The sequence below is a fragment of the Polyodon spathula genome, chromosome 18 (genome assembly GCF_017654505.1).
Source record: "Polyodon spathula isolate WHYD16114869_AA chromosome 18, ASM1765450v1, whole genome shotgun sequence".
Lineage (NCBI taxonomy): Eukaryota > Metazoa > Chordata > Actinopteri > Acipenseriformes > Polyodontidae > Polyodon > Polyodon spathula.
In genome coordinates, this window is record NC_054551.1 from 282616 (window position 1) to 309779 (window position 27164).

A 27164-nucleotide genomic window follows, 5' to 3' on the forward strand; every position below is an offset into this window, starting at 1 on the left:
TAAATATACATCTGCAGTGTAAAGTACGGTCAGCGGCAAGGATGTGATATATATATATATATGTGTGTGTGTGTGTGTGTGTGTGTGTGTGTGTGTGTGTGTGTGTGTGTATAGCGCTGAAGAGGGGTTTGTTTTGTCCAAAACATCCAGAAATAAATCTTGTGTGTACATCCAAAAAAACAAGCAAGTCACTGAACCTTGGGCACCATCCATCGGGTGAGACATAAAATCGAGGTCCTATTTTAAGTGACTCTGGAGCTGCAATTATAGTTCACCCCCTAGTCTTTATAAGTCACTTTGGATAAAAGCGCCTGCTAAATTATTATTATTATTATTATTATTATTATTATTATTATTATTATTATTATTATTATATTATATAGTATTGTCTCTAAGTAGTTTGTAACACTGCCTTTTGGATGGGTTACATTCAGAAAATAAAGATTAAATATATTTTACCTGGAGAAAAAGCTGCCCTCATTAATATTATTATTACTGTTATTAGTAGTAGCAGTAATACTGGTGTATAAATGAGCACTGCAGCAGGTAAACTATTAATGTACCAAATTGGAGGCATGAGGAGAAGCATAGATCCTGAACACCTCGCAGAGGTGAGGACCCCAGGGCTTATAAAGGTCTCCCGGATCATAAAGGTCAACGAAGCTGTTCCCAGTGTGTCTCTCAGGAGAGAGAGCACCACTGGAAGCTGGATCATTGTATCAGATTCCTGTGACCTTTTACCAGGAGCAGTGCTCCCTACAAGGCCTGGGACTCAGATTCCACTGGGAGGACGTCTGGAAGCCACAGGGAGCTTGGATAATGATCTGTACTCAGCTTTAAATAGGTCAGAAAGGGCAATTCAAATAAATAATAGCTAAATTAATAAATAAATAAGCCCTCTGGTGCGATTTCTGTCTCGAGATTAAAACATCACGAATCGGTACTTGGAGCCACTAACAGACACGCTGCAGCGGAGTGCTGAGTGATGCAAATCCCATGTCAATTAATGCACAATTAATCAGCATTGATTACACAGCAACAACCTTTCCAGTGCCTGCTGTCACCGTGACATTTTAACAGCGGCTAATGTAGCCGGGAGAGGCTGAGGAACGAGAAGCAGAGGAGAGGGGCTTGTGGGGACACTACGTTCCGAGCCTGGTAAAGTCTGAACTCATTTTAACTGAACTCAATTCACACCCAGAACTTTATATAAGAGGCACACACCGGACATTTCATTTTATTATTACAGAGCCAAATAATGTGTGAAGCCTTGTTTAATGTGGCCGTGAAAGGACAATGCCTTTACTAAATGATTTGCAAATTAAACTGAAAGGGAGCAGCACCCTCAGTGTACCTTTGCCTGTCCCATCAATGTGTTGAAGGTGGTAATTTGAGGCTCTCCTAGGAGTCTTATTTCATCTGCACCTCACAAAGCTCAGTGTATCTGCACGGAAGCCTTTCCAAAAACATCTGAGGCTTATTACAGGTTCTAATCAATGCATTATTCAGTGATTACATCATGCTACGATCATGCATTCATCTTGATCTGAGGTGTGGCGTGCACAGTTCATTGTGTTCCTTTGTAAAGGTACGCCGTCATCTCTCCAATCTGCTGGAACAATGTTCAATGTTGTGTCACACCAGCCTGCCTGAAGCTTTATTCAGACTAGGCAATCTGAGCAACAAGATCTTGGTATTTTAAGCTGCAAATGTACTGAGCAGCAACAGCAACCTGGAGTGGAGGGGACAGTTCCACTGTGAGTGGAGACACTTCTTCACACAGAGTGGTGAGGATACAGCATCGGTTACCTAGTCATGCTGTTCTATCACTTAGACCTTTTATGACCCAACTTGACAAAGTTCTGAGATCAATCAGCTGCTAGGATCAGGATGGGTTGAGTGGCCTCCTCTTGTTTGTACATTTGTATTAGGTTCTTATGAAACTGTTATGGAAAGGCAATGCCCGAAGCAGCTCAAACTCAAGGAGACAAGCAGCCCCCTGGAGAGGAAAGGTAGCAAAGACACACTCATCAGTGTGGAAAGGCTGTGACCAAACCAGCACATACAGACACTGTGCATGAAGCCTGAAATACAGCTGGGAACTGGTGTTCAGAAAACAAGCTGACAGAAACACTTGCAGGCAGTTCATGATCCTTCCTGCTGCACAGTGTGATAGTGGGGGAATGGTCTTTGCTTTTCATGCTGAACAGACACGGTCCAGCAAAGTGATTTATAATAGCAGCTGTCGAACCTGCACCAGCTCCTGTGGAAACTGCACAGGAGCCCAGACTGTATGAAACTATTAGAGACAGTATACTGTACTGCACCTTTCACACAACAGAGAGAAAGCACAGACTGTATGATACTATTAGAGACTGTATACTGTACTGCACCTTTCACACACCAGAGAGAGAGCCCAGACTGTATGATACTATTAGAGACTGTATACTGTACTGCACCTTTCACACACCAGACAGAGAGCCCAGACTGTATGATACTATTAGAGACTGTATACTGTACTGCACCTTTCACACACCAGACAGAGAGCCCAGACTGTATGATACTATTAGAGACGGTATACTGTACTGCACCTTTAACACACCAGAGAGAGAGCCCAGACTGTATGATACTATTAGAGACTGTACACTGTACTGCACCTTTCACACAACAGAGAGAGAACCCAGACTGTATGATACTATTAGAGACTGTATACTGTACTGCACCTTTCACACACCAGAGAGAGAGCCCAGACTGTATGATACTATTAGAGACTGTATACTGTACTGCACCTTTCACACACCAGAGAGAGAACCCAGACTGTATGATACTATTAGAGACTGTATACTGTACTGCACCTTTCACACACCAGAGAGAGAGCCCAGACTGTATGATACTATTAGAGACTGTATACTGTACTGCACCTTTCACACACCAGAGAGAGAGCCCAGACTGTATGATACTATTAGAGACTGTATACTGTACTGCACCTTTCACACAACAGAGAGAGAGCCCAGACTGTATGATACTATTAGAGACTGTATACTGTACTGCACCTTTCACACAACAGAGAGAGAGCCCAGACTGTATGATACTATTAGAGACTGTATACTGTACTGCACCTTTCACACAACAGAGAGAGAGCCCAGACTGTATGATACTATTAGAGACTGTATACTGTACTGCACCTTTCACACACCAGAGAGAGAGCCCAGACTGTATGATACTATTAGAGACTGTATACTGTACTGCACCTTTCACACACCAGACAGAGAGCCCAGACTGTATGATACTATTAGAGACTGTATACTGTACTGCACCTTTCACACACCAGAGAGAGAGCCCAGACTGTATGATACTATTAGAGACTGTATACTGTACTGCACCTTTCACACACCAGAGAGAGAACCCAGACTGTATGATACTATTAGAGACTGTATACTGTACTGCACCTTTCACACACCAGAGAGAGAGCCCAGACTGTATGATACTATTAGAGACTGTATACTGTACTGCACCTTTCACACACCAGAGAGAGAGCCCAGACTGTATGATACTATTAGAGACTGTACTGCACCTTTCACACACCAGAGAGAGAGCCCAGACTGTATGATACTATTAGAGACTGTATACTGTACTGCACCTTTCACACACCAGAGAGAGAGCCCAGACTGTATGATACTATTAGAGACTGTATACTGTACTGCACCTTTCACACACCAGAGAGAGAGCCCAGACTGTATGATACTATTAGAGACTGTATACTGTACTGCACCTTTCACACACCAGAGAGAGAACCCAGACTGTATGATACTATTAGAGACTGTATACTGTACTGCACCTTTCACACACTAGACAGAGAGGCCAGACTGTATGATACTATTAGAGACTGTATACTGTACTCCACCTTTCACACACCAGAGAGCCCAGACTGTATGATACTATTAGAGACTGTATACTGTACTGCACCTTTCACACAACAGAGAGAAAGCACAGACTGTATGATACTATTAGAGACTGTATACTGTACTGCACCTTTCACACACTAGAGAGCCCAGACGGTATGATACTATTAGAGACTGTATACTGTACTGCACCTTTCACACAACAGAGAGAGAGCCCAGACTGTATGATACTATTAGAGACTGTATACTGTACTGCACCTTTCACACACCAGAGAGAGAACCCAGACTGTATGATACTATTAGAGACTGTATACTGTACTGCACCTTTCACACATCAGAGAGAGAGCCCAGACTGTATGATACTATTAGAGACTGTATACTGTACTGCACCTTTCACACATCAGAGAACCCAGACTGTATGATACTATTAGAGACTGTATACTGTACTGCACCTTTCACACACCAGAGAGAACCCAGACTGTATGATACTATTAGAGACTGTACACTGTACTGCACCTTTCACACAAGAGAGAGAACCCAGACTGTATGATACTATTAGAGACGGTATACTGTACTGCACCTTTCACACAACAGAGAGAGAACCCAGACTGTATGATACTATTAGAGACTGTATACTGTACTGCACCTTTCACACAACAGAGAGAGAGCCCAGACTGTATGAAACTATTAGAGACTGTATACTGTACTGCACCTTTCACACAACAGAGAACCCAGACTGTATGATACTATTAGAGACTGTATACTGTACTGCACCTTTCACACACCAGAGAGAGAGCCCAGACTGTATGAAACTATTAGAGACTGTATACTGTACTGCACCTTGCACACAACAGAGAGAACCCAGACTGTATGATACTATTAGAGACTGTATACTGTACTGCACCTTTCACACACCAGAGAGAGAGCCCAGACTGTATGAAACTATTAGAGACTGTATACTGTACTGCACCTTTCACACAACAGAGAGAACCCAGACTGTATGATACTATTAGAGACTGTATACTGTACTGCACCTTTCACACAACAGAGAGAGAACCCAGACTGTATGAAACTATAGACACACCATAATGAACTGATCCGATTCAAGTTAAGCTTTCTAACGAATCAGCTACAAACCATTTCTTCCTCCAGATATATATATATTTTTTTTAAAGGCATTGGGTGCTCATATTATGTCCAGTGAAGGTCAGGCAGACAGATCATTCCTAATGCAGTCTAATGCCTGATTAAGCCCAACCAGTGAGACTGCCTAATGATGGACAGGGAGCGGAACAGGTTTCTACCCAGGTAATTAGGGTAATTAGCCCTAACGAGGGCAGACAGCTGAGCTCGCCGGGAACGTAGGGCAGCAGCATACCAGAGGAGAACGATTGAGACGGAGCAACACGTCAAGAGTCATCCCAGGAACAAGAACTCCTTAATAGGGGAAAACTGGGACCTTCCGTGCCCCTGTGCATTTTCAGAATAAATCCATTCAAAAAGATACAAAACTGCCCTGTTAAAAGATTTAAGCATTAAAAAAAATAAATAAATAACCTAGCGTTAGAGAGAAAGAACCATTTTAACATCTTCAGCTGTTTCTCTAGTGCAAGAGAGAGGGACTTTACTTTTACGGTTTGCCATAGGATGAATCAATATCAGATGTTAAGTGATGTTTTTTCTTTCTAATATTATTTGACAGATGGGGTGCTTTCAGGAGACCCCGGTCAGAGTGCATTGTGGAGTCCAAGGTTAGAGTGCTGATTTTCAAGAACTAAGTACTACTGTAGTCCCGGAAATAACAATATTTATTGGGTTACCTTCACGATGTATTGAGGCGTGAATTAGTGAAGGCTCATATTTAAGTACGGTAGAAGGATAATTTACTCTCATGCCTAACAGTGATTCAAACACATCTATGACATCTGTGTAAAAGTGACTAATTAAAATACACGGTATAAACAACACTCTCTTTAGTAGAAACATTTTGTAACGCAGACTAGGGATCCTGAAACGCTGCGGCTCTCAGGGAAATGCATCGAGTGCAATGTATTCACTTCAGATTCCTGCAGTCTTTGCTATGTCTTGCTTAATGATTATTTGTATGCAATTAAGAGACACTGTGCTGGCACACTGCTTAAAAACAAAAAGGTGCGTAGATAATAGGTGACGATAACCATGCTAACCACCTTACAAGTTTGTTCTCTTCAAGTCTGGTAGAATTTTGTGTTTTTTTTTCAACATTAAGAATCAGATTGGCCGCTGTGGGGTTATGAAATGAAGACTCCAAATCTCCCGTGAGGCTGAAAGTGTGAAAGTAGCTGCAGAACCTGCCTGTGTGCAGAGCCCTCGACTGCACGGGCTGTGACCTTCAGAGCGGCTACCAGCATCAGGGCACCTCGCAGCAATGACCTGGAAACTCAGAAGCTGTGGGACTTCAACGCATTTCACGGTTTACATTTCAGATGCCAGTTTATTCCCCCCCCCATGCACTGGCTATAACATTTTAAGCTCCTGTTAAATAAGACTTCAGAGGTATATCTGTATATCACGTATCATGCATTTCTATGGATTTTCTTCTTCTTACTGCATCTTGTAAAGCGCTTTGTAATGGTGGTAGTGAAACACTTTGCATGCTGTGAAAGTCGTTGCACGAAGCACAACCAAAAGCAAGATGAAACAAGCCTGACGCAATTAAAATGATGAGCACAGAACAGCAGCCCATCACGCACCTCGGAAACAGAACACCATGAGGTCCCTTCAGCATCAGTCATGGGCCAAGCCCGGGATCACACTTCTGCAAGAGCACGCTTGCGCTGGAGCACTGGAGGGACGGGCACCAGCCTTTGCTGTTGGCATCTGAACATTTCTTACCAAACGGCAGCAACGGCAGCTTGGCAAACTAGCCCTTTGTATCAGGGATCAGTATTGCTCCCACGTATTCAGATCCTTTAGGAAGCACCTCAACTGCAAGTCTCAGACAAGGCCCTTTGCAGAGCAGCCCTAACAAGCCAATTGTAAGTTAATTGTGTGCAGATGAATTCCTCTGCCCAGCCTGTGTTTACTGCCTAGCAATGGACCTGCATCTGGACTGGGGTGGCTGCTTTCCCAGCTGTGCATTGCTACCTAACACCACTCGCTGGTATTTGTAGCTCATTTAGCAGCAGTTCTGCCCCCATGTCCTGGTCCATCGCAGTCACTGAGCGAATGTTCTTTCTGGTGCGTTACTCACAACCGTGAAACAGCTTCCCTTTGCAGAGACAAGTAATTATGTGGAATTTATCAAAATAAAACAATAGGCAACAATGTATCATTTCAGTCAGCTGCAATCAGGAATAATTAATGCATTTCAGCCCCCTTGTGATTCACTCGCAGAGCAATTATTTCAATTCTCGTATGCGATCACCGTAACTACATCCATTCTGCAATGCATTAGAAGTAAATGCTTTCTCCAAATTTAAAAGGTGTAACATTTTGTCTAAGCTGCTTTTAAATTCAATTCAGGATACCTAATCTGTATTACAGCCATCAACAGAACGTGGTCCTTTAGAGACTGTTCTGGGGAACACTGATGCCCCAGTCAGTAAGCACCAGTTTGTCAATTCCAGAGTTTTTGTAGATCTTCAAAGCTCAAAGCAATTCATCCTTAAGGCACAAGCAAGTTTATTACCCTCGTCTCCTAAAGCATCACAAACATACGTAAAAGTCCTTTAGAGCGCGCTTGTTAAAGGTGATTCAAAATATCATCTAGAGCAGTTTCTAATGTCGGCCACCAGGGCGATTTTTACAGCCACAGCAGACACTCTGCACCCCTTCAGAGAAGCAGCTTTATCTGCAATCTGACTCCTCCAGCTGCTTCCATTCACTGGCCAGTCTCAATACAGTTAGAGTAAGTGTTGGCGGCCAGTCTGTAAGATCATGACAGTGTTCAATAACTAAATCCGATACAATCTAACTGGACTTTGCTGCAAGTGTTAATGAACAGCACGGGCAGCAGACACTGCAATCCGCTTGCCATGCCACTAGCTGGCAGACGATCCAGCACTCTGCTGCCAGGTGAGGAATGCAGTGACCGTGTCCCTCTTCACACAGCTGGATAAATAACATTACAGCACTCTGCTACTCCAATTAGCTGGAAACGTTTAGCCACTTAATGATTCAGTAGAAAGCTGGCATTTGATTCTTGGCTTGAAGCCGGGCAGCAACCCAGCCTGAGGTAATCAAAGTCAGAGTTTATGGGAGAAAGAGCAAGCAGATTAGTGAATGCTAAAAACATTCCAGTTTATCTTTTTATATTCCAATCCTGGGGGTTTCCACCCCAACTCAAATCAGCGCTAGTCAAGGCTTCCCGATCCCTGTTCATACCTCTTACAAGTATTAGCAACTTCACACCATGTGCCACTCCACTGCTTGACGCTACTGTGAGACAGCGGCCCCTCTGCGTCAAACTGGGGTCACGCAGCCAAACACAGCAAAGCCTTTGGCCAGACCGTACAAATGGCAGTGACACCGTCCAAGGAAGAAGGAATTACAAATGCTCTGAAGCTGAAAGGGTGCAACAGATTCTCAGTTAATGCATTAGACAGTTATTTCACTCTGGAATTCCAATAAGCCTGTAGCGATTGCTGAATTATTGAAAATGAGATTGGCTGTACATTTCAATAGGGAAGGTCAATGAGCTGTTACTTTTTACACGGGTCAGAACTTCTTAGCAAATCCCTAAATCATTACCACTAATAAGAGCTGCCAGCGCAGCAGGAAATCAGCTTTGCAGCAACATGGCAATTAGATGTTTCCCTATCAGCCCACCCTGGTGGCAGGCAACGCTTGCAGTTATCTGCTCCGGTTAGCTTACAATGTGACTGGCACAGCTACAGCGAGTTATCTGCACGCAGCAGATAAATGATGAATCACTGAGAACCCGTTTTCTTTGTGCATGAAATACTGCAGGCAGTTTAGGTGCTGTTAGCTGACTGTCACTGCCATGCTTAACACAACTAAAGAAGCGAGTTATCTGCACGCAGCAGATAAATGATGAATCACTGAGAACCCGTTTTCTTTGTGCATGAAATACTGCAGGCAGTTTAGGTGCTGTTAGCTGACTGTCACTGCCATGCTTAACACAACTAAAGAAAAACGAGGCAGCACATGCCCTCCTGTGTCAGAATGTGTTCATTACAGCAGAGCTCTGCAACTGGGGAAACAGACTTGAAGAAAAAACAAATGTTACTTATCTTAGAGCTTACACAAAAAACATCTTAGTGCCTTTCAAGGCAGCACTAACCCCTATTATCAGCTGATTTAACATTAAAAAAGAAAACACACACAACTTTCCTGTATTGTAAAACACTAATTTTAGTGAATTTACAAATTTAAAAAAAAAACAGGTTTGAACACCAAGTTTACATACTACAGTATCATCACATTCGCCTGTCTCTCAACCACCCTGCTTCATGCTTGGCAAGTGTCCAGCACAGACATCAAGGGTTAAAGGGATCGCTTACGTGGGAAACCACAACAACTTTATTAAAACTAGTCTTGCATAATAAACTTGCTTTGTTTTCCTGTTTGCAATAAAACAACGAAAAACAAGACCAAAAATATTTAACTCTACTGGTACAGATCATCCAATGCAATCTTGCCTGTTCCTTCAACAGCTAAGCTGAGCATCACAAACACGCAGAGTCCCGATGCAAGGCTGGTCTCTCCTTCAACCCCCATCACTCCAGCTTGATGGGATTGTCTGTCAGAGTCGACTCCTGCTTGGGGGTCTCCACGCTGCACTCTTCCGAGCGACGGCTTTTACTCTCTGTCTCTTTGGCACTCTCTTCCTTCTCTTCTTCGCAGTTCTCCACCCTCGACGGGAGGTCTTCTGGTTCTTTGTGGTTCTTAACCACTTCCTGCAGGTTGAACTTTCTGAAGAGCACGTAGTCCCGCACCACGCTCACGCAGCACACACTCTTGATGATCTCAACGATGATAGTGAACTCTGGGTTAGTCAGGTCCACTTTATTCTTAGGGTTCCACTTTATTCTTAGGGTTCATGTTTCCTACCAACCCTAAATAAATAAATATATATTAAAAAAAACAAAAAAAAACAGTAAAATCACAGTGCATCAAAAAAAATAAAAAAAACACACGGAATCAACATTCCTAGAGATTCTTTTACAGAGCAAGCTTACCTGCCAGAAGCTTAATGACTTCGTCTCTCTTGGCGTGGCTGCTGTTGCGAGCTTTGAAAACGATCTGAAAGGTGCCCTGGTTAGGGGCTTTGAACCAGCTCTCCAGGAAGGGCCCCAGGTATTTCTCCATCTCCTCAATAAACGCTTTGCAGGTCCCGCTCACGGGCAGCATCCTCAGGATCACTCGCGATTTCTTTTTCTTCGTTGTGTGCAGGTCTTGGAGGATGTGGTGTACTAGCTTACCTGGATCTGAAAATACAATCCTGTCAGTAATACTCAGACCGGGCTCTCCTTTTACAGCAGCTTTGACGGGGAGAAAGCAAGGTGTAATATCCAATCACTACTGCAGAGGAAAAAATGACTCCACAGTTAACCTGCCTGTCGGAACACCCAGATGGAATGTTTAGTCCAAGCAGGAATACGGAATGCACAACGAGGCACTTTAGCAGAACAGTTACTGTGCAAATGGGATCAAAGAAGGTATCATTTCCAATATTATATAGATACCACCAGACTAGCTTTTAACTTTCAATGCTGGTTTCACAGAACAACTGCCTAAACTTTGTTTTACACTCCTGTGTCCCATCCCTTTACCAGCTGATTCAGGAGCAGATCAGCAGCTAGCGCTGTTCCCTGTTACAGTCACCCTTTACCTATATTCAGAGTCCTCACAAAGACCACGTTGTTGGCGCCGCTCTCCATGGCCAGGAATCGCCGTTGTTTCTTTGCTGTTGACGAGCGAATCTGTTTCACCTCCTTCTTCAAGGCAGCTTCAGCATCGTCATCGTCATCATCCACCTTCTCTTCCTCATCGCTGTTCCTCTCCTCCTCTGTGAACTAGTCAGCAGCAGAGGAACTCAGATCATGCAGTTCTAACACCAGACAATGAGCTCGACGGGCTGTGCAGCCTTGTCTATTCAGTGTATCAATGAGGTATTTAACATGGGAGAGACTGGAACCTGCATGCAGTCTGCTGACAGCAGCCATATGGGGCATTTCTTATTACCAGTACAAATTCTGCTGCCAGAGAGAACCCCCAAAAAGTAGTTTAACAAACACCAGGGCTAAACAGAAATGTATTATATATTTCACTGAACCAAATGAAAATTTGTAGTTTTGTGCAACTATTGGAGCCAACGAAATCAGCAGCCTTACTGCCTTAAATACTGGTATCTGCCTATGTACCATACACTATGCAGGGATAGAAATAAGACTCCGACTTCATAGCAGTATCACCCAGGTTTTACTACGAGTCTGATTAGCCCCAGTGTGTACAGGTAACAAGCTCAGGTGTGTCTTGTTCAACCGATTGTAAAACCAGGAACGGATCAAACTGCTATGCAATGGGAGTCTTCTTTCCATCCCTGGTGTGCTATGGAGTCAGTTACAACTGATAGTCCCTATGCGCAAACAGACCAATTCTGCAGTGGTGAAGCGAAAGCGGAGTGAACACAACACCACTGTCAGGCTTGAAATGTGGTTCCTGGAGACCTAGCTTGCTGTATCAAACCCCACGTCTCCACTGGTGTGCTGTGGCTTTGCGTTCCCTCAGTTTAAGACTAGCTAAAGCCCCATGCGGGCAGCGTACCTTCTCTGGCCCGTACAGCTTGTCTGCGTACTCGTTCAGGAGGCTGTAGGCCTCTGCCGTGCACTTGCTCTGGTTCATGTTGCAGGTGAGCAGTATGCCCTGCATGCCCACCTCCAGCTCCCTGGCGCCGCAGCCCCTCTGCTTTTTGGCTGCATAGTTCGTGTACTGCTTCCTGCTTCGTTTCTTTGATTCCTGGACCGCGGCCATTTCTGTTCACATGCAATTCAAATAGAGAAATGTCCAAATTGTAAAGTATACTGTGGCGTGGCATACGCTCCTCCCGCTGAAATACAAACTGGATCTTAGATCGCAGTAGATAAAGCCTGCAGATGAGGCAGCTATACACACACACACACACCTGAGTTTAATTAATTCCAGGAGCCTGGTAGAATGCAAGACCCGTTTTTAAAGATCGGATTTTCAGAGTTTAAAGTTTTATGAACCGCCTTTTTGTTCCGATGTCCCGGTTTCTAAGAGAAAAGGCGCTGGGCGGTGTACAGCTGAACTAGCAGAGACGAGCAAGATAAAGTTGCAGTACACATATTAAAATAAACCACACAGCATGCAACCCCAGCGAGTGCACCGCGGCATATCGGATATATTTAATATTAATACTATATAAAAAAAAGTGATATTAAAGCTGAGCTGTGCATAGCTCACGTCGTACAATAAAATACTCTTGTTAAATGTTTTTATTTACCTGGTAAAGGCGCGTTAACACACAAAAAAACGTGTGCCTGCACTGGCGTGTCGCTCCAATGACGTACTTTATCGGAGATTGGGAGACCCAAAAAACACCCGGAGTGAAGCCAGGGCCCAGTGGCCGCTGCGTGTAATGTTATAATAACTCTGCCTTTCTTTCGTATATATTGTACATCTTAAACAGTAACGTCAGAACATTATACATTATTATTTAAGCACCGTTTAGTGGAGAACATATACATTATCTTTAAAGAAACAAGTGGTTGGTTTGGGTTGTTGGCTAGTCGTACAGCCAATGTCTATCCAGTTCTTCAATCTGAAAATCGTTAGCCGAGGGGTAAGACACGTCTCGGGTTTTTTTTTTTTTTTTTCAAGAGCTTTTAAATACTACAACTTTCACTGAAGATAACTTTACTTGCTGTTGTGCGAGCTGTAAAAATGTGAACTAATCTTCTTACAAAGTTACATGTAAACAGTAAGTAAAACATTTGAACTGCGTGCACATCGCGTCGACGTGTCACTGAAGCACGCTTTTTAAAAGAGAAAAAGCACATGAAGTATAAATATAGTAGTTTTAAACGTGACCTTTGTGATAAACTTCGATTAAGGTGACCATGTGGCTCTGCGTTCAGCGGGACAGTTAAGGCTCTGAACTGTCCCATTCTGACCCAGTGTACACGGAGCCATGTGATAACCCTACTTGTATTGCATTCTCCCAGGCAGTGAGCAATGAACACGCTGGCTGCTTCGCTCCACCTGCTGAAGCTGTCCGTTAGGAGGCTGGGATCACCTCACACGTGTGGAAGGAAATTCCACAGACTCGCTGGGTTCCAGTCCTGTGCACCTCAAAACTTTCAAGACTATGAAAGCCTCCGTCAGCTGTACAGACCAGAGGCGCCCGAGTATTTCAACTTTGCGAAGGATGTGCTGGACAGATGGGCTGAGAGGGAGAAGGTGCAGATCGTTTGAGATGTGTTAATGCTTCATGTTACAGAGTGCACTAGTTATGCTGCTTATCTGATTTCTGCTGTTTTAGAATAATGGCAGGATCTCTGTCACGTGACTCACAGGAGGTACAATCATAGCTCTACTTACAGAGGCTGACAAATCTCCGAAAGTACATCTCCCAGCAGCCTCTGGCATTTCCCAGTCGTATAGGTCACCTGATTGAGTGATTCAACCAGGACACCAATAAACCAGGAACCAAAATGATAAGCAAACTCCATACAAACCAAATGCGTTCAAATACTTTCTCAAACTTAATAAAATCAATGAGTTGTAAATTCGAAGGTGAGATTGCTTTAATAGCTCTTACTGCTGTTAGCTAAATCAGAAGATTGAAAGTAACAGGGTTAGCACCATGTTTCGGACAGGCTGTATTGCAGAGCGTGTGTAGTCCTGCTCAGACTTGTGTTTACTCCTTTTAAAGGATGGGGAGAGGCCATCAAACCCTGCCCTGTGGTGGGTGAACAATGCCGGAGAAGAAATCAAATGGAGCTTTGAGGAACTCGGGGTGCGTTCCAGGAGAGCAGCGAATATCCTGGCGGGAGCTTGTGACCTACAGCCCAGAGACAGGCTTCTCCTCATCCTACCCAGAGTGCCGGAGTGGTGGCTTGTGAACGTGGCCTGTTTGAGGACAGGTAGGTGTTGTGTTGCCGTGGCCACGACTCCCTCGCCGGGTCTTTGAGCTCTGACCTCTACGTAATGCTCTTCTCCACAGGGACTGTCCTCATCCCTGGGACCGCCCAGCTCACTGCCAAGGACATCCTTCACAGGCTCCTCAGCTCCAGCGCCAGATGCATTGTCACAGATGAGAGCCTGGCCCCTCTCGTAGACGCCGTGGCAGCGGAGTGCCCCTTCCTGAAAGCCAAGCTGCTGGTATCACAGCAGAGAAGAGAAGGCTGGCTGAACTTCACAGAGCTGTCAAAGTAAAACAGCCGGTCAGGGGTGGGGTTGACCTATTGTGCCTTCCCTTACAGCAATAAGATCACAACAAATTCACTTACAGCAGAGATTCTAGAAGGCGTGGGTGTTCCAAATGGTTATTGCCATGACGATAAGAATGCTAACAACTGTATCTGCTTTACTCTTTCAAGGGCTGTATCAAGCGACCACACCTGTGTGAAGACTAAGAGCAGTGATCCGATGACCATCTTCTTTACCAGCGGAACCACAGGCTCTCCGAAAATGACCCAACACAGCCACTGTAGCTTTGGAGTCGGGCTGGCCGTCAATGGCAGGTGCTGTGCAGAGATAGGAGAAATTAAAAAAATGAAAAATCGCAGTTTAAAGGGATGTATTATTCCGTTTACCATACTCCAGTGTGTCCATTTCCAGTATGCTCAGCTGTTAGACTTATTTTCTCGTAAATAAGCTGTCATCACAAACAAAGGCTTTATCACTGCTGTGTGCAGGACCTTGAGTTGGCTGTTTTGCTGATTACATTATAATTGCACAAGAGGGGAAGATGGGAACACAGTCTAGCTCCAGTTTTCCTGCACACCAATGTATGTACAAGTTCTTTTATCGCTGCCTGGTGTGGTGAGAGCTGCATGCATGCTGACACAGTGTGTTATTGTTAAAAATACTAATAGAAACTGGAGTGAGGCACGTTTCCACTGGCTTTCATTGTGATCAGTGCTTCACTCTGTTCTGTTTCCACTGGCAATCTCTTTCACTGTGATCAGTGCTTCACTCTGTTCTGTTTCCACTGGCAATCTCTTTCATTGTGATCAGTGCTTCACTGTGTCTTTTTTCATTGTGATCAGTGCTTCACTGTGCCTTGTTTCATTGTGATCAGTGCTTCACTGTGTCCTGTTTCATTGTGATCAGTGCTTCACTGTGTCCTGTTTCATTGTGATCAGTGCTTCACTGTGTCCTGTTTCATTGTGATCAGTGCTTCACTGTGTCCTGTTTCATTGTGATCAGTGCTTCACTGTGTCCTGTTTCATTGTGATCAGTGCTTCACTGTGTCTTTTTTCATTGTGATCAGTGCTTCACTGTGCCTTGTTTCATTGTGTTCAGTGCTTCACTGTGCCCTGTTTCATTGTGTTCAGTGCTTCACTGTGCCCTGTTTCATTGTGTTCAGTGCTTCACTGTGCCCTGTTTCATTGTGTTCAGTGCTTCACTGTGCCCTGTTTCATTGTGATCAGTGCTTCACTGTGCCCTGTTTCATTGGGATCAGTGCTTCACTGTGCCCTGTTTCATTGGGATCAGTGCTTCACTGTGCCCTGTTTCATTGGGATCAGTGCTTCACTGTGCCCTGTTTCATTGGGATCAGTGCTTCACTGTGCCCTGTTTCATTGGGATCAGTGCTTCACTGTGCCCTGTTTCATTGGGATCAGTGCTTCACTGTGCCCTGTTTCATTGGGATCAGTGCTTCACTGTGCCCTGTTTCATTGGGATCAGTGCTTCACTGTGCCCTGTTTCATTGGGATCAGTGCGTCACTGTGCCCTGTTTCATTGGGTTCAGTGCTTCACTGTGTCCTGTTTCATTGAGTTCAGTGCTTCACTGTGCCCTGTTTCATTGTGATCAGTGCTTCACTGTGTCCTGTTTCATTGGGATCAGTGCTTCACTGTGCCCTGTTTCATTGGGATCAGTGCTTCACTGTGCCCTGTTTCATTGGGATCAGTGCTTCACTGTGCCCTGTTTCATTGGGATCAGTGCTTCACTGTGCCCTGTTTCATTGCGTTCAGTGCTTCACTGTGCCCTGTTTCATTGTGATCAGTGCTTCACTGTGTCCTGTTTCATTGGGATCAGTGCTTCACTGTGCCCTGTTTCATTGGGATCAGTGCTTCACTGTGCCCTGTTTCATTGGGATCAGTGCTTCACTGTGCCCTGTTTCATTGGGATCAGTGCTTCACTGTGCCCTGTTTCATTGGGATCAGTGCTTCACTATGTTCATGCTGGTGCAGGTACTGGCTGGACCTGAGCCCGGGGTCTGTTATGTGGAACACCTCCGATACTGGCTGGGCCAAGTCTGCCTGGAGCAGCGTGTTCGCCCCCTGGATCCAGGGAGCCTGCGTGTTCGTGCATCACATGCCACGCTTCGAAGCCACCACTGTTTTAGAGGTAACACTGCACATAGAAATGCACACAGCCTGCTGTTTTAAAGAAATATCCTCCTGGTGTTTTAGATCAGGACTTGGACAACAAAAATTACATGTCTGATTTTAAGTGGCGGGCTATGTTAGGAGCCAGGGACCAGTATAAAAGTGTCAAAGAGTAAGAGAATAAATATAAATCCTTATTTATTTTTAGTTAAATGTAGTTCAAACGTACAGAACACATGATGGCTATTTATGTATGTGCATTTTATTATTGTATAGTATGTGTTTGTTTTCATAGTCTTTTTCTTTACTCTTGTGTTTCTTTTCATTCCAATAGACTTTGTCCAGATTCCAGATAAGCACATTCTGCTCGGCCCCCACTGTATACCGGATGCTTGTGCAGGAGGACCTGGCCAGGTGAAGCACACACTGACTGTCTGCCCCGCTGTCACTGACTAACTAGAGCTCTCACACTGGCAAGCACAGTGACTGACTAGACAACCACACATGCATTTCATTCGTTTAGTGTCCCATGCGGCTTGCCTTATGAGGCACATTGGAAATATCATCTTAGTACTCATCCTTCTCAAATCTCAAATCTGTGTGCCTCCGTGTACCAGGTACCGGTTTAAAAGCCTTCAGCACTGTGTGAGTGCCGGCGAGCCCATGAATCCGGAAGTGATGCAGCAGTGGAAACACAAGACCGGCCTTGAAATCTATGAAGGATACGGGCAAACGGAGACGGTAAGTGTCAACATGCAACACCGAAGAGCATTGCAGCACTCCACACTTCAACAAGAGCACTGCAGCACCACACAACAACAACAAGAGCACTGCAGCACTCCACACAACAACAAGAGCACTGCAGCACTCCACACTCCAACAAGTGCACTGCAGCACCACACAACAACAACAAGAGCACTGCAGCACTCCACACAACAACAACAAGAGCACTGCAGCACCACACAACAACAACAAGAGCACTGCAGCACTCCACACTTCAACAAGAGCACTGGAGCACTCCACACATCAACAAGAGCACTGCAGCACCACACAACAACAACAAGAGCACTGCAGCACTCCACACAACAACAACAAGAGCACTGCAGCACCACACAACAACAACAAGAGCACTGCAGCACTCCACACTTCAACAAGAGCACTGGAGCACTCCACACATCAACAAGAGCACTGCAGCACCACACAACAACAACAAGAGCACTGCAGCACTCCACACAACAACAACAAGAGCACTGCAGCACTCCACACAACAACAACAAGACCACTGCAGCACTCCACACTTCAACAAGAACACTGGAGCACTCCACACATCAACAAGAGCACTGCAGCACCACACAACAACAACAAGAGCACTGCAGCACTCCACACAACAACAAGAGCACTGCAGCACTCCACACAACAACAACAAGAGCACTGCAGCACTCCACACAACAACAAGAGCACTGCAGCACTCCACACAACAACAACAAGAGCACTGCAGCACTCCACACAACAACAAGAGCACTGCAGCACTCCACACAACAACAAGAGCACTGCAGCACCACACACATCAACAAGAGCACTGCAGCACCACACAACAACAACAAGAGCACTGCAGCACTCCACACAACAAGAGCACTGCAGCACTCCACACAACAACAACAAGAGCACTGCAGCACTCCACACAACAACAAGAGCACTGCAGCACTCCACACTCCAACAAGAGCACTGCAGCACCACACACATCAACAAGAGCACTGCAGCACCACACAACAACAACAAGAGCACTGCAGCAATCCACACAACAACAACAAGAGCACTGCAGCACCACACAACAACAACAAGAGCACTGCAGCACCACACAACAACAACAAGAGCACTGCAGCACCACACAACAACAACAAGAGCACTGCAGCACTCCACACAACAACAACAGCACTGCAGCACTCCACACAACAACAACAAGAGCACTGCAGCACCACACAACAACAACAAGAGCACTGCAGCACTCCACACAACAACAAGAGCACTGCAGCACTCCACACAACAACAACAGCATTGCAGCACTTCACACAACAAGAGCACCGCAGCACTCCACACAACAACAACAACAACAAGAGCACTGCAGCACCACACACAACAACAAGAGCACTGCAGCACTCCACACAACAAGAGCACTGCAGCACTCCACACAACAACAACAAGAGCACTGCAGCACCACACAACAACAACAAGAGCACTGGAGCACTCCACACATCAACAAGAGCACTGCAGCACTCCACACAACAACAACAAGAGCACTGCAGCACTCCACACAACAACAACAAGAGCACTGCAGCACTCCACACATCAACAAGAGCACTGCAGCACCACACAACAACAACAAGAGCACTGCAGCACTCCACACAACAACAAGAGCACTGCAGCACTCCACACAACATCAACAAGAGCACTGCAGCACTCCACACATCAATAAGAGCACTGCAGCACTCCACACAACAACAAGAGCACTGCAGCACCACACAACAACTACAAGAGCACTGCAGCACCACACAACAACAACAAGAGCACTGCAGCACTCCACACAACAACAACAAGAGCACTGCAGCACCACACAACAACAACAAGAGCACTGCAGCACTCCACACAACATCAACAAGAGCACTGCAGCACTCCACACTTTAACAAGAGCACTGCAGCACTCCACACAACAACAACAAGAGCACTGCAGCACTCCACACAACAACAACAAGAGCACTGCAGCTCCATACAGCAAGACAAGCAGATAACCTCTTCCAATGTGTACTGTCCCAGGTTCTCATTTGTGGCACTTTCAAAGGGATGAGAATCAAGCCTGGATCAATGGGGAAGCCGTCACCAGCGTACGATGTGCAGGTTAGCAGTTACTGTGCTGAAGTCAGCCTGCTAATTGCTAATGGCCTGGATTTTCCACTTTCTGTGATATAAATTGCCCCAGTTAAGGGATGTACACTCAGAAAATCAATGTTATATAAGTGTAATGAGGAAATGTGATATAATTGTAGGAATGTGATTCTGGTATAATTGTAGGACTCTAGTAAATGTGATTCTGGTATAATTGTAGGACTCTGGTAAATGTGATTCTGGTATAATTGTAGAACTCTAGTAAACGTGATTCTGATATAATTGTAGGACTCTAGTAAATGTGATTCTGGTATAATTGTAGGACTCTGGTAAATGTGATTCTGGTATAATTGTAGAACTCTAGTAAATGTGATTCTGGTATAATTGTAGGACTCTAGTAAATGTAGTAAGTCAAGCCTATCCTTGCAGAACAGTGGAAAAAGGCAGTGTAACTTCCCAGAATTGACGACACATTTCCACTGTAGTGAGCATGTTCACAATCTTTGCCCTTTTTGTTATACGTTTTAAACAGGATATATGAAGTGCACTTTGTTTGTGTATTTCCCATGTTCGGTAAAAGCTGTGCGTTTCAGATTATAGATGAGAACTGCAGCCCTCTTCCAGCAGGACAGGAAGGAGACATCGCAATCCGAGTGAAACCCAACAGGCCGTTTGACCTCTTCTCTGGATACACTGTACAGCCATGCATTCAATTATTTTTCTTGAAGCATATTAACTGTGTTTTATACCATGCGTTTGGGTTTTCAAAAGCAAATTTATTTTTCATATTTCAATGGCCAGCTTGCAGCAGTGTGATGTCACAATAGCGACTCCACCAAGCTTTGAATTCAGAGCAATGTTTAATCCATAGAACTAAAATAAATGATCTATCACCTAGAAATGCTAAAAGAAGCTTTAAGTTCAATGGCAAATATTTGGACTTGTTAATTGAATTCAAGATTCCTATGTGTGGTATAAACAGAAACACACAATGAAAACAATGTGAGTGTTTTCCTCACCTCATTGATTATTTTTTATCTGAGAATCTCAAGTAGCAATTTAGTGCTCCTTAAACAACAGCGTCCAACAGGTAGCGTAGCACAGGTGTGCAGCTCACCAACAGTTCGGAAATCATAGACCTGCACTAAAACTGAATAGTTTATAAATCAGTGATCTGCAATAGATCTGAATAGTTTATAAATCATAGACCTGCACTAGAACTGAATAGTTTATAAATCATAGACCTGCACTAGAACTGAATAGTTTATAAATCAGTGATCTGCACTAGACCTGCACACTGAACACGTTGAAATATGGCAGTAAAAAGAATTAGCTAAATTGACAAGTTTATACAAAAATAGTCATGTATTGTATTTAAAAGTACAGGCAAGGCCCTGACCTTTGACCTGTACTATGTCCAATAAATTACTTTTTTTGCATAAACTTGTCAATGTATTATTTCTTAGCAGACGCCTTTTTCCAGGGCAAATTCTTTTCCCTTGACTGCCAGCCTCCTGTGTGTTATTCTGTATGGTATGAAGCTGTGTTTCCACTAACTCTGGGCCCTCTGCCTCAGGCAGGATGATCCTGAGCGCACGGAGCTTTGCTATCGGGGGGATTTCTTCCTCACTGGAGACAGGGGGGTGACGGACCAGGACGGCTACTTCTGGTTTGTGGGAAGATCTGATGATGTCATTCTATCTGCAGGGTAAGGTATTTATGTTATATACAGTACCTGGTGGCTTTCCTTTAAACCACTTGGCAAACACGCCTCCTAAAAATATTGATCAACATTGGAGTAAATGGACGGATTTATAATCAAAGTGGGACAAAATCTGTGCTTTGTATAACAGTTGCATGAAAATGAAACTGCATATATATATATATATATATATATTTTTTTTTGTATAACTTTCAAGGACTTTAACTTTTGACTTTAAACTTTGTGAATAGGACCAGTGTTACAAAACTAATAACAAGCATTTAAACAATTCAGGCACTTGAATGCACACCCCAGTGCATTCTGGGAAGTGTAGTCCTGCTGAGACAGGTAACAGCCTGATCAGTCTCTGTGAACATGGAGCTGTAAGGTAACTGTAAGCTGGGAACCCCTCCCCAGGTACCGCATCGGCCCCTTTGAGGTGGAAAGCGCGCTGATAGAACACCCAGCAGTGGCAGAGTCGGCTGTCGTTAGCAGTCCTGACGCAGTCCGGGGAGAGGTACCACTTCTCCTGTCTTAAACTTTCCAGTTTGTTTTCCTGGAGGTTCTGAGTGACGTCAGGGGCGCTCTCTTGCATTTCCTCGGCAGGTTGTGAAGGCCTTTGTTGTTCTGACTCCTCACTATCAACACCAAGACCCACAGAGCCTTGCTGTAGCGCTACAGAACCACGTGAAGCAAGTCACAGCTCCCTACAAATACCCACGGAAGGTGACTCCTTACAAGCATTTCAATGAGCCAGCAGTCACTACCTGTATAATTGTACAATGTTATGCTTCCTCTTTGTCTGTACTGCTAACCCCAAACGTGTTTTTTTTTTTTTCTTCTCTCTTTTACCAGATCGAATTTGTGGAAAGCTTGCCCAAGACAATCAGTGGCAAAATCAGAAGAGTTGAACTGAGGAACAAAGAATGGGGAAGAACATAGAAGTGCCCTAGATCTAAGAGAGTCCTGTCTGACAATTTATACTTCACAAGACTGTGTATGTTCACAGTACAAAAAGCCTGTAGTATATATGCTGGCTGTGTTTATATCTGTAACTCTAAAGGAAGCCTTCCTCCCCTCTGTAAGTCTAAAATGCTCAGACTCAGAACGCCATGGGCCTTGTCTTTCCTCTGCTCTGTTTTCTTGTGATTTGACACAGTGATCACAGTGGAAACAGCTGATTTTGTACCAAAATATTATTTTTAACTGAGCTCTGAAATACATTTACAATCAAACCAAATCATACTTGTGTGTGTTTAATGAAGTTCTAATGCCTTCCATTGGTCGACAAAAAAAAAAATGCAATAGATTTATTTACAAAAATTTTATTACAAAAATAATATGTACAGAGAACAGAGTGTAACCCTACATCTTTCTTGCATGTTAATAAGTTAAATTAAAACAACATTACATATTCTTCTGATTAAACATTTTAAAAAGATTTAAAATGTGTTTGTTACAATTCAAATAAAATAGCCTTCATGCATTAGCCCAATTAGCAACATCTGTACCACCACTGAGGGTGGCAGTAGAGCGAACTGAGCATGCACACGACAGATGCTCAGAGAGAGACTGTCCCTGGTTACACACTCCTATAGACTGTTTGAAGAACACGATTGCTGCATTAACTTCTCAAAGAGGGTCTGAGAGCCAGGTTACTGCTCTGGAAGGATGCGAGACTCCCAGAAGGACTGAAACTGGCTCTAGACTTCTCTTTAAGCAGCACAGACTCCCATTTGAAATACCCACAGCCCCGCTTCCCGACAGGACAGCAGTAGAAGCCCTTGCCATGATTGGGACCCCCATTGGAGACGCTGAGCTTCTTGGCTCTACGGCCGCACTGGCACAGCGGGGGGGTAACCTTTCCCACGTGGGACGGCGGTAAGGACGTCCAGTTAACCGTGGCAGAGAGGACCAAGCCGCCAGAGGACAATCCGGAGCGGCTGCAGAGCGAAGCCTCTTTGTCTGCACGAATGGTGAAGGAGGGGTTGCTCTTTGGGAAATAGAGGCTCGATCGTGTGGATTTCTCACCCCCGAGAGGCCTGGGTCTGGCTGTTGAGAATGAACTCGAGCTGGGGGGGTTTATTCTGGCCCGGTTTGCCCCAGCGGTGCTTTTTGCTGCTGCTGCTGCTGCAGGAGCCTTAAAAGCAATGCTGCCCGAAGAGCGCGCCCCAGTGCCCCCTCCCATTGAAAAGCGCGCCCCTGCATCCTCTCCCGAATACACCGCAATGTTGCAGCTTTTACACTCAGAGGGATTGAGCAGATGGGATTTTAAACACACAGCAGGCCCATCGTTCTTGAACTCCTCTGTACAATTTGACACATCCGCGGTTAGACCCGCCGTGCCTGCAGGCATCGCCATTCCCCAGCCCGCCTCCTCCTGCTCCAGAGTCACTGCATCATAGGAACTCTGCTCCTCCATTTCAGGCAGTATTGCGCCGTCCTCCCAGTCAGCCAGCAGTGTCCCAGAGTCACAAGCAGTGCTCAAGTCCAAACTCGATATACTCGTAACAGAATCCACTGTGGTGGCAACCAGGACCAGGCTTCGTGTGGAGAGGGAGGGGCTTTCGGCAGTGACCGGTGATCCCCGCGCCTGGGCCTGTGGAGTAGTCACTGGTTGTGCGAGTCTCCCCCAGGCTCCAGGAGCAGACAGTCCATTAAGCAGGGTCTTTGGAGACACCAGGCTTCGGTACTGACAGCCGGTTGCGCTGGCTTGCTGCCTGGGAGCCTGCAGTGTGGTTTGCAGGGCATCTGTCCCCAGCTTCTTTATTTTACTGGCACTGGGCACTGTGTCTCCGTTTCCTGCTTGCTCCTGCTTGCTGCTCCTGGCCATGCCGTTTCTTCTGTATGCCTTACAACTGTCGGTGCTTTTAGACACGCTGGCAACGTCAGCATTCAACGCAAGAGGCCTGACAGGCGGGGTCGTCTTCGGGGGTGCCTGTTGTAACAATGCCATTTACAAGTTTAGAGTCGCATGTCTCTGGTTTTATTTTCAGGTTATGAGATCACAGGGTATGTTAGTAGGAGGGCGGGAGGTTCACAAAGCATTTTAGAATGCAGTTCTCTCTGTCGGCTACTGTTTAGTTCAGGTGCAGTGACTCGCAGGGGGCTGGATCTGGACACACGAAAGACCACTCACCCGGTCCAGAGATTTGGTGACTTTCATCACACAGCCATCGGTTATCATTCTCCAAGCCAGACTGGCAGTGTTCCTGGCATCATCCAGACCTTTGGGGTAAAGTGACAGCTAGTTGATATACTGTGGATAGCAAGACTATCGAAGGAGCAAAACCATTTCAATAACGTACTGTAGAACTGCGAGAGAGACTATGGTTTATTTCACTCATCTGAATATCACTCAGAAAACATACCTTTAAAAACACAAGAATAAACAAGCATATCCAATACAAGGCAATGTGTTCAAATACAGAAGAAAGTATTTTGATGCAACAGATACGATATATTTATTTCATTCACCTGAATGCTCCCGTCCACAAAACTCAATGCCCAGGTCCTGCAGAGCTCCACTCAATCCTTTCGGCATTCGATTATAAAACAGCTAGAGTGGGATCAAAAATACAAACAGCATAATGCATAATGAAGCAGGGCACTAATGAAACAGAGCACTAACAGCATTCTACATAGGCGTCCGAATGGGCTTCAGTGCAAAGAGCACACAGACTATAAAGCGTACACCAGACTGCACAATAAGAACCTGCCAGCCCTTACCTTGTATGTCGCTCTGAGATCGATCCAGCGGTTTAAAACCGGAGGCTTGCGGAGCTGCTTTCGCTTGCATTCGTACTGCAGGCAGACTCCCAAATCCCAGTCTGCAGAAACAAAGCAGAACATCAGCCAGGGACGGGAAGAAGACTCCTACTGCATAGCAGTGTCACCCATTCCAGGCTTTACTACCAGCCCCATTGTGTATAGGTAACAAGCTCAGCTGTGTCTAAAATCATAGCAAAACCAGGAATGTATTTAATTGCTATGCAATGGGAGCTTCGTTTCCATGCTGCTCTGCTCTTGTAATTTCGATAGCAGCCCCCTACTGAAAGTGTTAAAGGGCATTCCAGAACCACCAATGTTATTCTAATAAATGTCAGAACACATAGCTGCGAATCAAAATAAACACAGAGCACCAGGTGTAGGACAGAGAGTGTGTTCCGACTTGTGCACAGTACCTGACCAGGTGACGAAAGCGCATGGCTTAGCACTGGGAGCACAGAGTCCAGACAGGTCTGTAACAAATACCACGTTCTTCTCCTGCTGCAGCTTCTGAAGCCAACGGGAAAACTGAGACAGGCAGATCCTGAGAGGGACTCCGGCTTCAACCTGACTCTGAGAAAGAGGGGGGTCAGGGTGTGATGAAATACAGCCTGGTCCAGTTATTAATACACACAGAGACTGACAAACACTGTGGCCTGAGTGGACAGCACACCTTGAATACAGGAAACATAAAAAAGCCTGTGGACTGAAGTGAAGCTTAATTCAGCGCAGAACTGGGACAGGCTCAGTATTTCAGAGTGGTGATGCTGTGCTTACCTGTTTGATTCCAGTGAGCTCTGTGCAGAACTCGGACAGGGTCGGATGCTCTTGTGGCTGTACATAGGTTTGAAATTCAGAGTCAATCTGCCCATTGGTTGTGTTCAACAAAACTGCAGGGAATTCAACTAATAAAAATACAACAAGACAAAAGAGTCAGTTACTTGACAGTCAATGCATCGGTCTGGAAAGTAGACCACTGTAGCAGTATTGGGTGAAGCTGTTAATGATGTATAATTAAATTTTTTTTTTTTTTGCCATGCAGGCACACTTACTGATTTCCTGTCCGTAGTGATTTTTTTCTCTCCAGCAAGTGGATTCAAAGTCTATGACAATGAGGTATGAAAAGAACTGCTCTGTGAAGGGGAGAGAGAGAGAGAGAGAGAGAGAGAGAGAGAGAGAGAGAGAGAGAGAGAGAGAGAGAGAGAGAGAGAGAGAGAGAGAGATTGAAGGGTTACATTGACGGTGACTGAAAGGGCTGCTGATGTGCAGCAAACCCTAAACCCTGCCCCGCGAGGGTAACCTACCTGCCCCGCTCCTCTTCAGAGTGCAGGGACTGGAGGCTCCACTGCGTCTCCTTATCAATCCCAGTGTCCTGGAAAATACACAAACACTTCACCACACAGTCAAACACCACCCTACAGACGAGTCCTGTAATCATCTGACAATACTCGTGGCGTGGAAGAGCCGCAGATGAATATATCTGCAATGCGCAGGGCTGCACCGGATTAGCACAGAGCGGATTCAGAGTTACTGTCCACAGCCACGCAACCGTTTTGCCACAATCTCACAGAGAGTAGAAATGAAAGCAGAAAAGCACAGACATGAACACGCTTCTTACTTCGCCAGTTTTTTTGTTGCCATTCTCCTGCTTCCTCGCTTGAACTCAACCCCCTAAATAATAAACGAAAGGCGGGACAGAGATGGAGTATGAACATAGGGCTTGATCAGATTTGCACCAGAAAAAAAAAGTCGGATTTTGCATGAAGACGACAAATGGATATATGGAATTCACATTGTTTTTAAATGTGTTATTTTATTGTATCTTAATAAACCATTGCAACGTATAGTATTTATTTATTTCTATGTTTTAGCTAGCTCTACGCGGCTACACACACGCACACATTTGCAGCGCGATCTCGTTTAGTCTCGGCGACTACAGATACAAACCGTCCTGTGCATTAATATAATTAACCCTATCGTCGGGCTGGAGCTGCACATGATTATAAACGCTGCTTTCTTACCTCCAAAGTAAACTGTTAAATATATGACGCTGACGGTTAGCTTTGATAAGCGGTTTGTTTACTCGCTTCCTCAGCCCTCCTTGCATTTGAATCGCCCTCCTAAATCACCGGTGCTGCCCCCTGTGGCGGGAAGTAGAACTGCTCTGTAATCGCTTCATATAATACGCTTTTACTCTGCAGTCACTCTGTGATTGGATAAAACAGTAATTACCTGCTCCCGATTGGCCTATGTAATTAGCGAATCAACTGAAATAGTGCAATGCTAATTTGCATAGCGCCTGTGGGCGCCTCAGTTTAAAGATACATTTTATGTTTAACATTTCTTAATCCACAACAGCCTTTTAAAACATATTATAGTTAAATACT

General features: G+C 44.9%; 4 protein-coding genes across 7 annotated transcripts in view; 1 reads left to right on the forward strand and 3 right to left on the reverse strand.

Annotated features, from left to right (window-relative positions):
• Nucleotides 1–9273: 9273 nt before the first annotated feature.
• thumpd1 (THUMP domain containing 1) lies at nt 9274–12466 on the reverse strand. Its single transcript, XM_041277713.1, has 5 exons — nt 12373–12466; nt 11673–11881; nt 10738–10921; nt 10072–10333; nt 9274–9935 (listed from the first exon to the last, which is right to left on the reverse strand). Exons 2-5 carry the CDS (start codon nt 11877–11879, stop codon nt 9623–9625), a joined length of 966 nt encoding a protein of 321 aa, XP_041133647.1. The 5' UTR covers nt 11880–11881; nt 12373–12466; the 3' UTR covers nt 9274–9622.
• Nucleotides 12467–12479: 13 nt separating this feature from the next.
• On the forward strand, nt 12480–22249 carry acsm3 (acyl-CoA synthetase medium chain family member 3). Of its 4 annotated transcripts, none has more exons than XM_041277709.1 (14): nt 12486–12711; nt 13094–13328; nt 13804–14014; nt 14095–14302; nt 14471–14614; nt 16290–16446; nt 16762–16841; nt 17045–17168; nt 19239–19319; nt 19901–20002; nt 20888–21015; nt 21427–21526; nt 21616–21735; nt 21865–22249. In XM_041277709.1, the coding sequence occupies exons 2-14, from the start codon at nt 13104–13106 to the stop codon at nt 21949–21951; spliced, it is 1767 nt and encodes a 588-aa protein (XP_041133643.1). In that variant the 5' UTR covers nt 12486–12711; nt 13094–13103; the 3' UTR covers nt 21952–22249. The 4 variants fall into 4 exon arrangements, with proteins under 4 accessions (XP_041133646.1, XP_041133643.1, XP_041133645.1 ...); XM_041277710.1 differs by lacking the exon at nt 12486–12711 and adding an exon at nt 12741–12849; XM_041277711.1 differs by lacking the exon at nt 19239–19319.
• A 91-nt stretch (nt 22250–22340) lies between these two features.
• Nucleotides 22341–26943, reverse strand: eri2 (ERI1 exoribonuclease family member 2). The gene is made up of 9 exons (XM_041277708.1): nt 26396–26943; nt 26082–26149; nt 25830–25910; nt 25555–25682; nt 25194–25350; nt 24739–24839; nt 24487–24568; nt 24149–24237; nt 22341–23947 (listed from the first exon to the last, which is right to left on the reverse strand). Exons 1-9 carry the CDS (start codon nt 26416–26418, stop codon nt 22634–22636), a joined length of 2043 nt encoding a protein of 680 aa, XP_041133642.1. The 5' UTR covers nt 26419–26943; the 3' UTR covers nt 22341–22633.
• Nucleotides 26698–27164, reverse strand: part of LOC121331132 (poly(A)-specific ribonuclease PARN-like) — a 12038-nt gene continuing 11571 nt past the window's right edge. The window contains exon 22 of the mRNA XM_041278345.1: nt 26698–26710. Within this exon, the coding sequence (XP_041134279.1) occupies nt 26698–26710 (13 nt within the window). The remainder of the gene's footprint in view (nt 26711–27164) is intronic.

Excerpts from the sequence above, each read along its gene's own strand:
- thumpd1 (XM_041277713.1), bottom strand. The coding sequence starts at position 11,879 with ATGGCCGCGGTCCAGGAATCAAAGAAACGAAGCAGGAAGCAGTACACG. Across the intron at positions 10,334-10,737 it reads TGTGAGGACTCTGAATATAG|ATCCAGGTAAGCTAGTACAC; the intron begins GTAAAGGGTGAC and ends TTGTATTTTCAG. Across the intron at positions 9,936-10,071 it reads CTGGCAGGTAAGCTTGCTCT|AATAAAGTGGAACCCTAAGA; the intron begins GTAAAAGAATCT and ends ATGAACCCTAAG.
- acsm3 (XM_041277709.1), top strand. The coding sequence starts at position 13,104 with ATGAACACGCTGGCTGCTTCGCTCCACCTGCTGAAGCTGTCCGTTAGG. Across the intron at positions 19,320-19,900 it reads CACCAGCGTACGATGTGCAG|ATTATAGATGAGAACTGCAG; the intron begins GTTAGCAGTTAC and ends TGTGCGTTTCAG. Across the intron at positions 21,016-21,426 it reads GATGTCATTCTATCTGCAGG|GTACCGCATCGGCCCCTTTG; the intron begins GTAAGGTATTTA and ends ACCCCTCCCCAG.
- eri2 (XM_041277708.1), bottom strand. The coding sequence starts at position 26,418 with ATGGCAACAAAAAAACTGGCGAA. Across the intron at positions 25,683-25,829 it reads TCACTACGGACAGGAAATCA|TTGAATTCCCTGCAGTTTTG; the intron begins GTAAGTGTGCCT and ends TATTTTTATTAG. Across the intron at positions 24,840-25,193 it reads CGCTTTCGTCACCTGGTCAG|ACTGGGATTTGGGAGTCTGC; the intron begins GTACTGTGCACA and ends TTGTTTCTGCAG.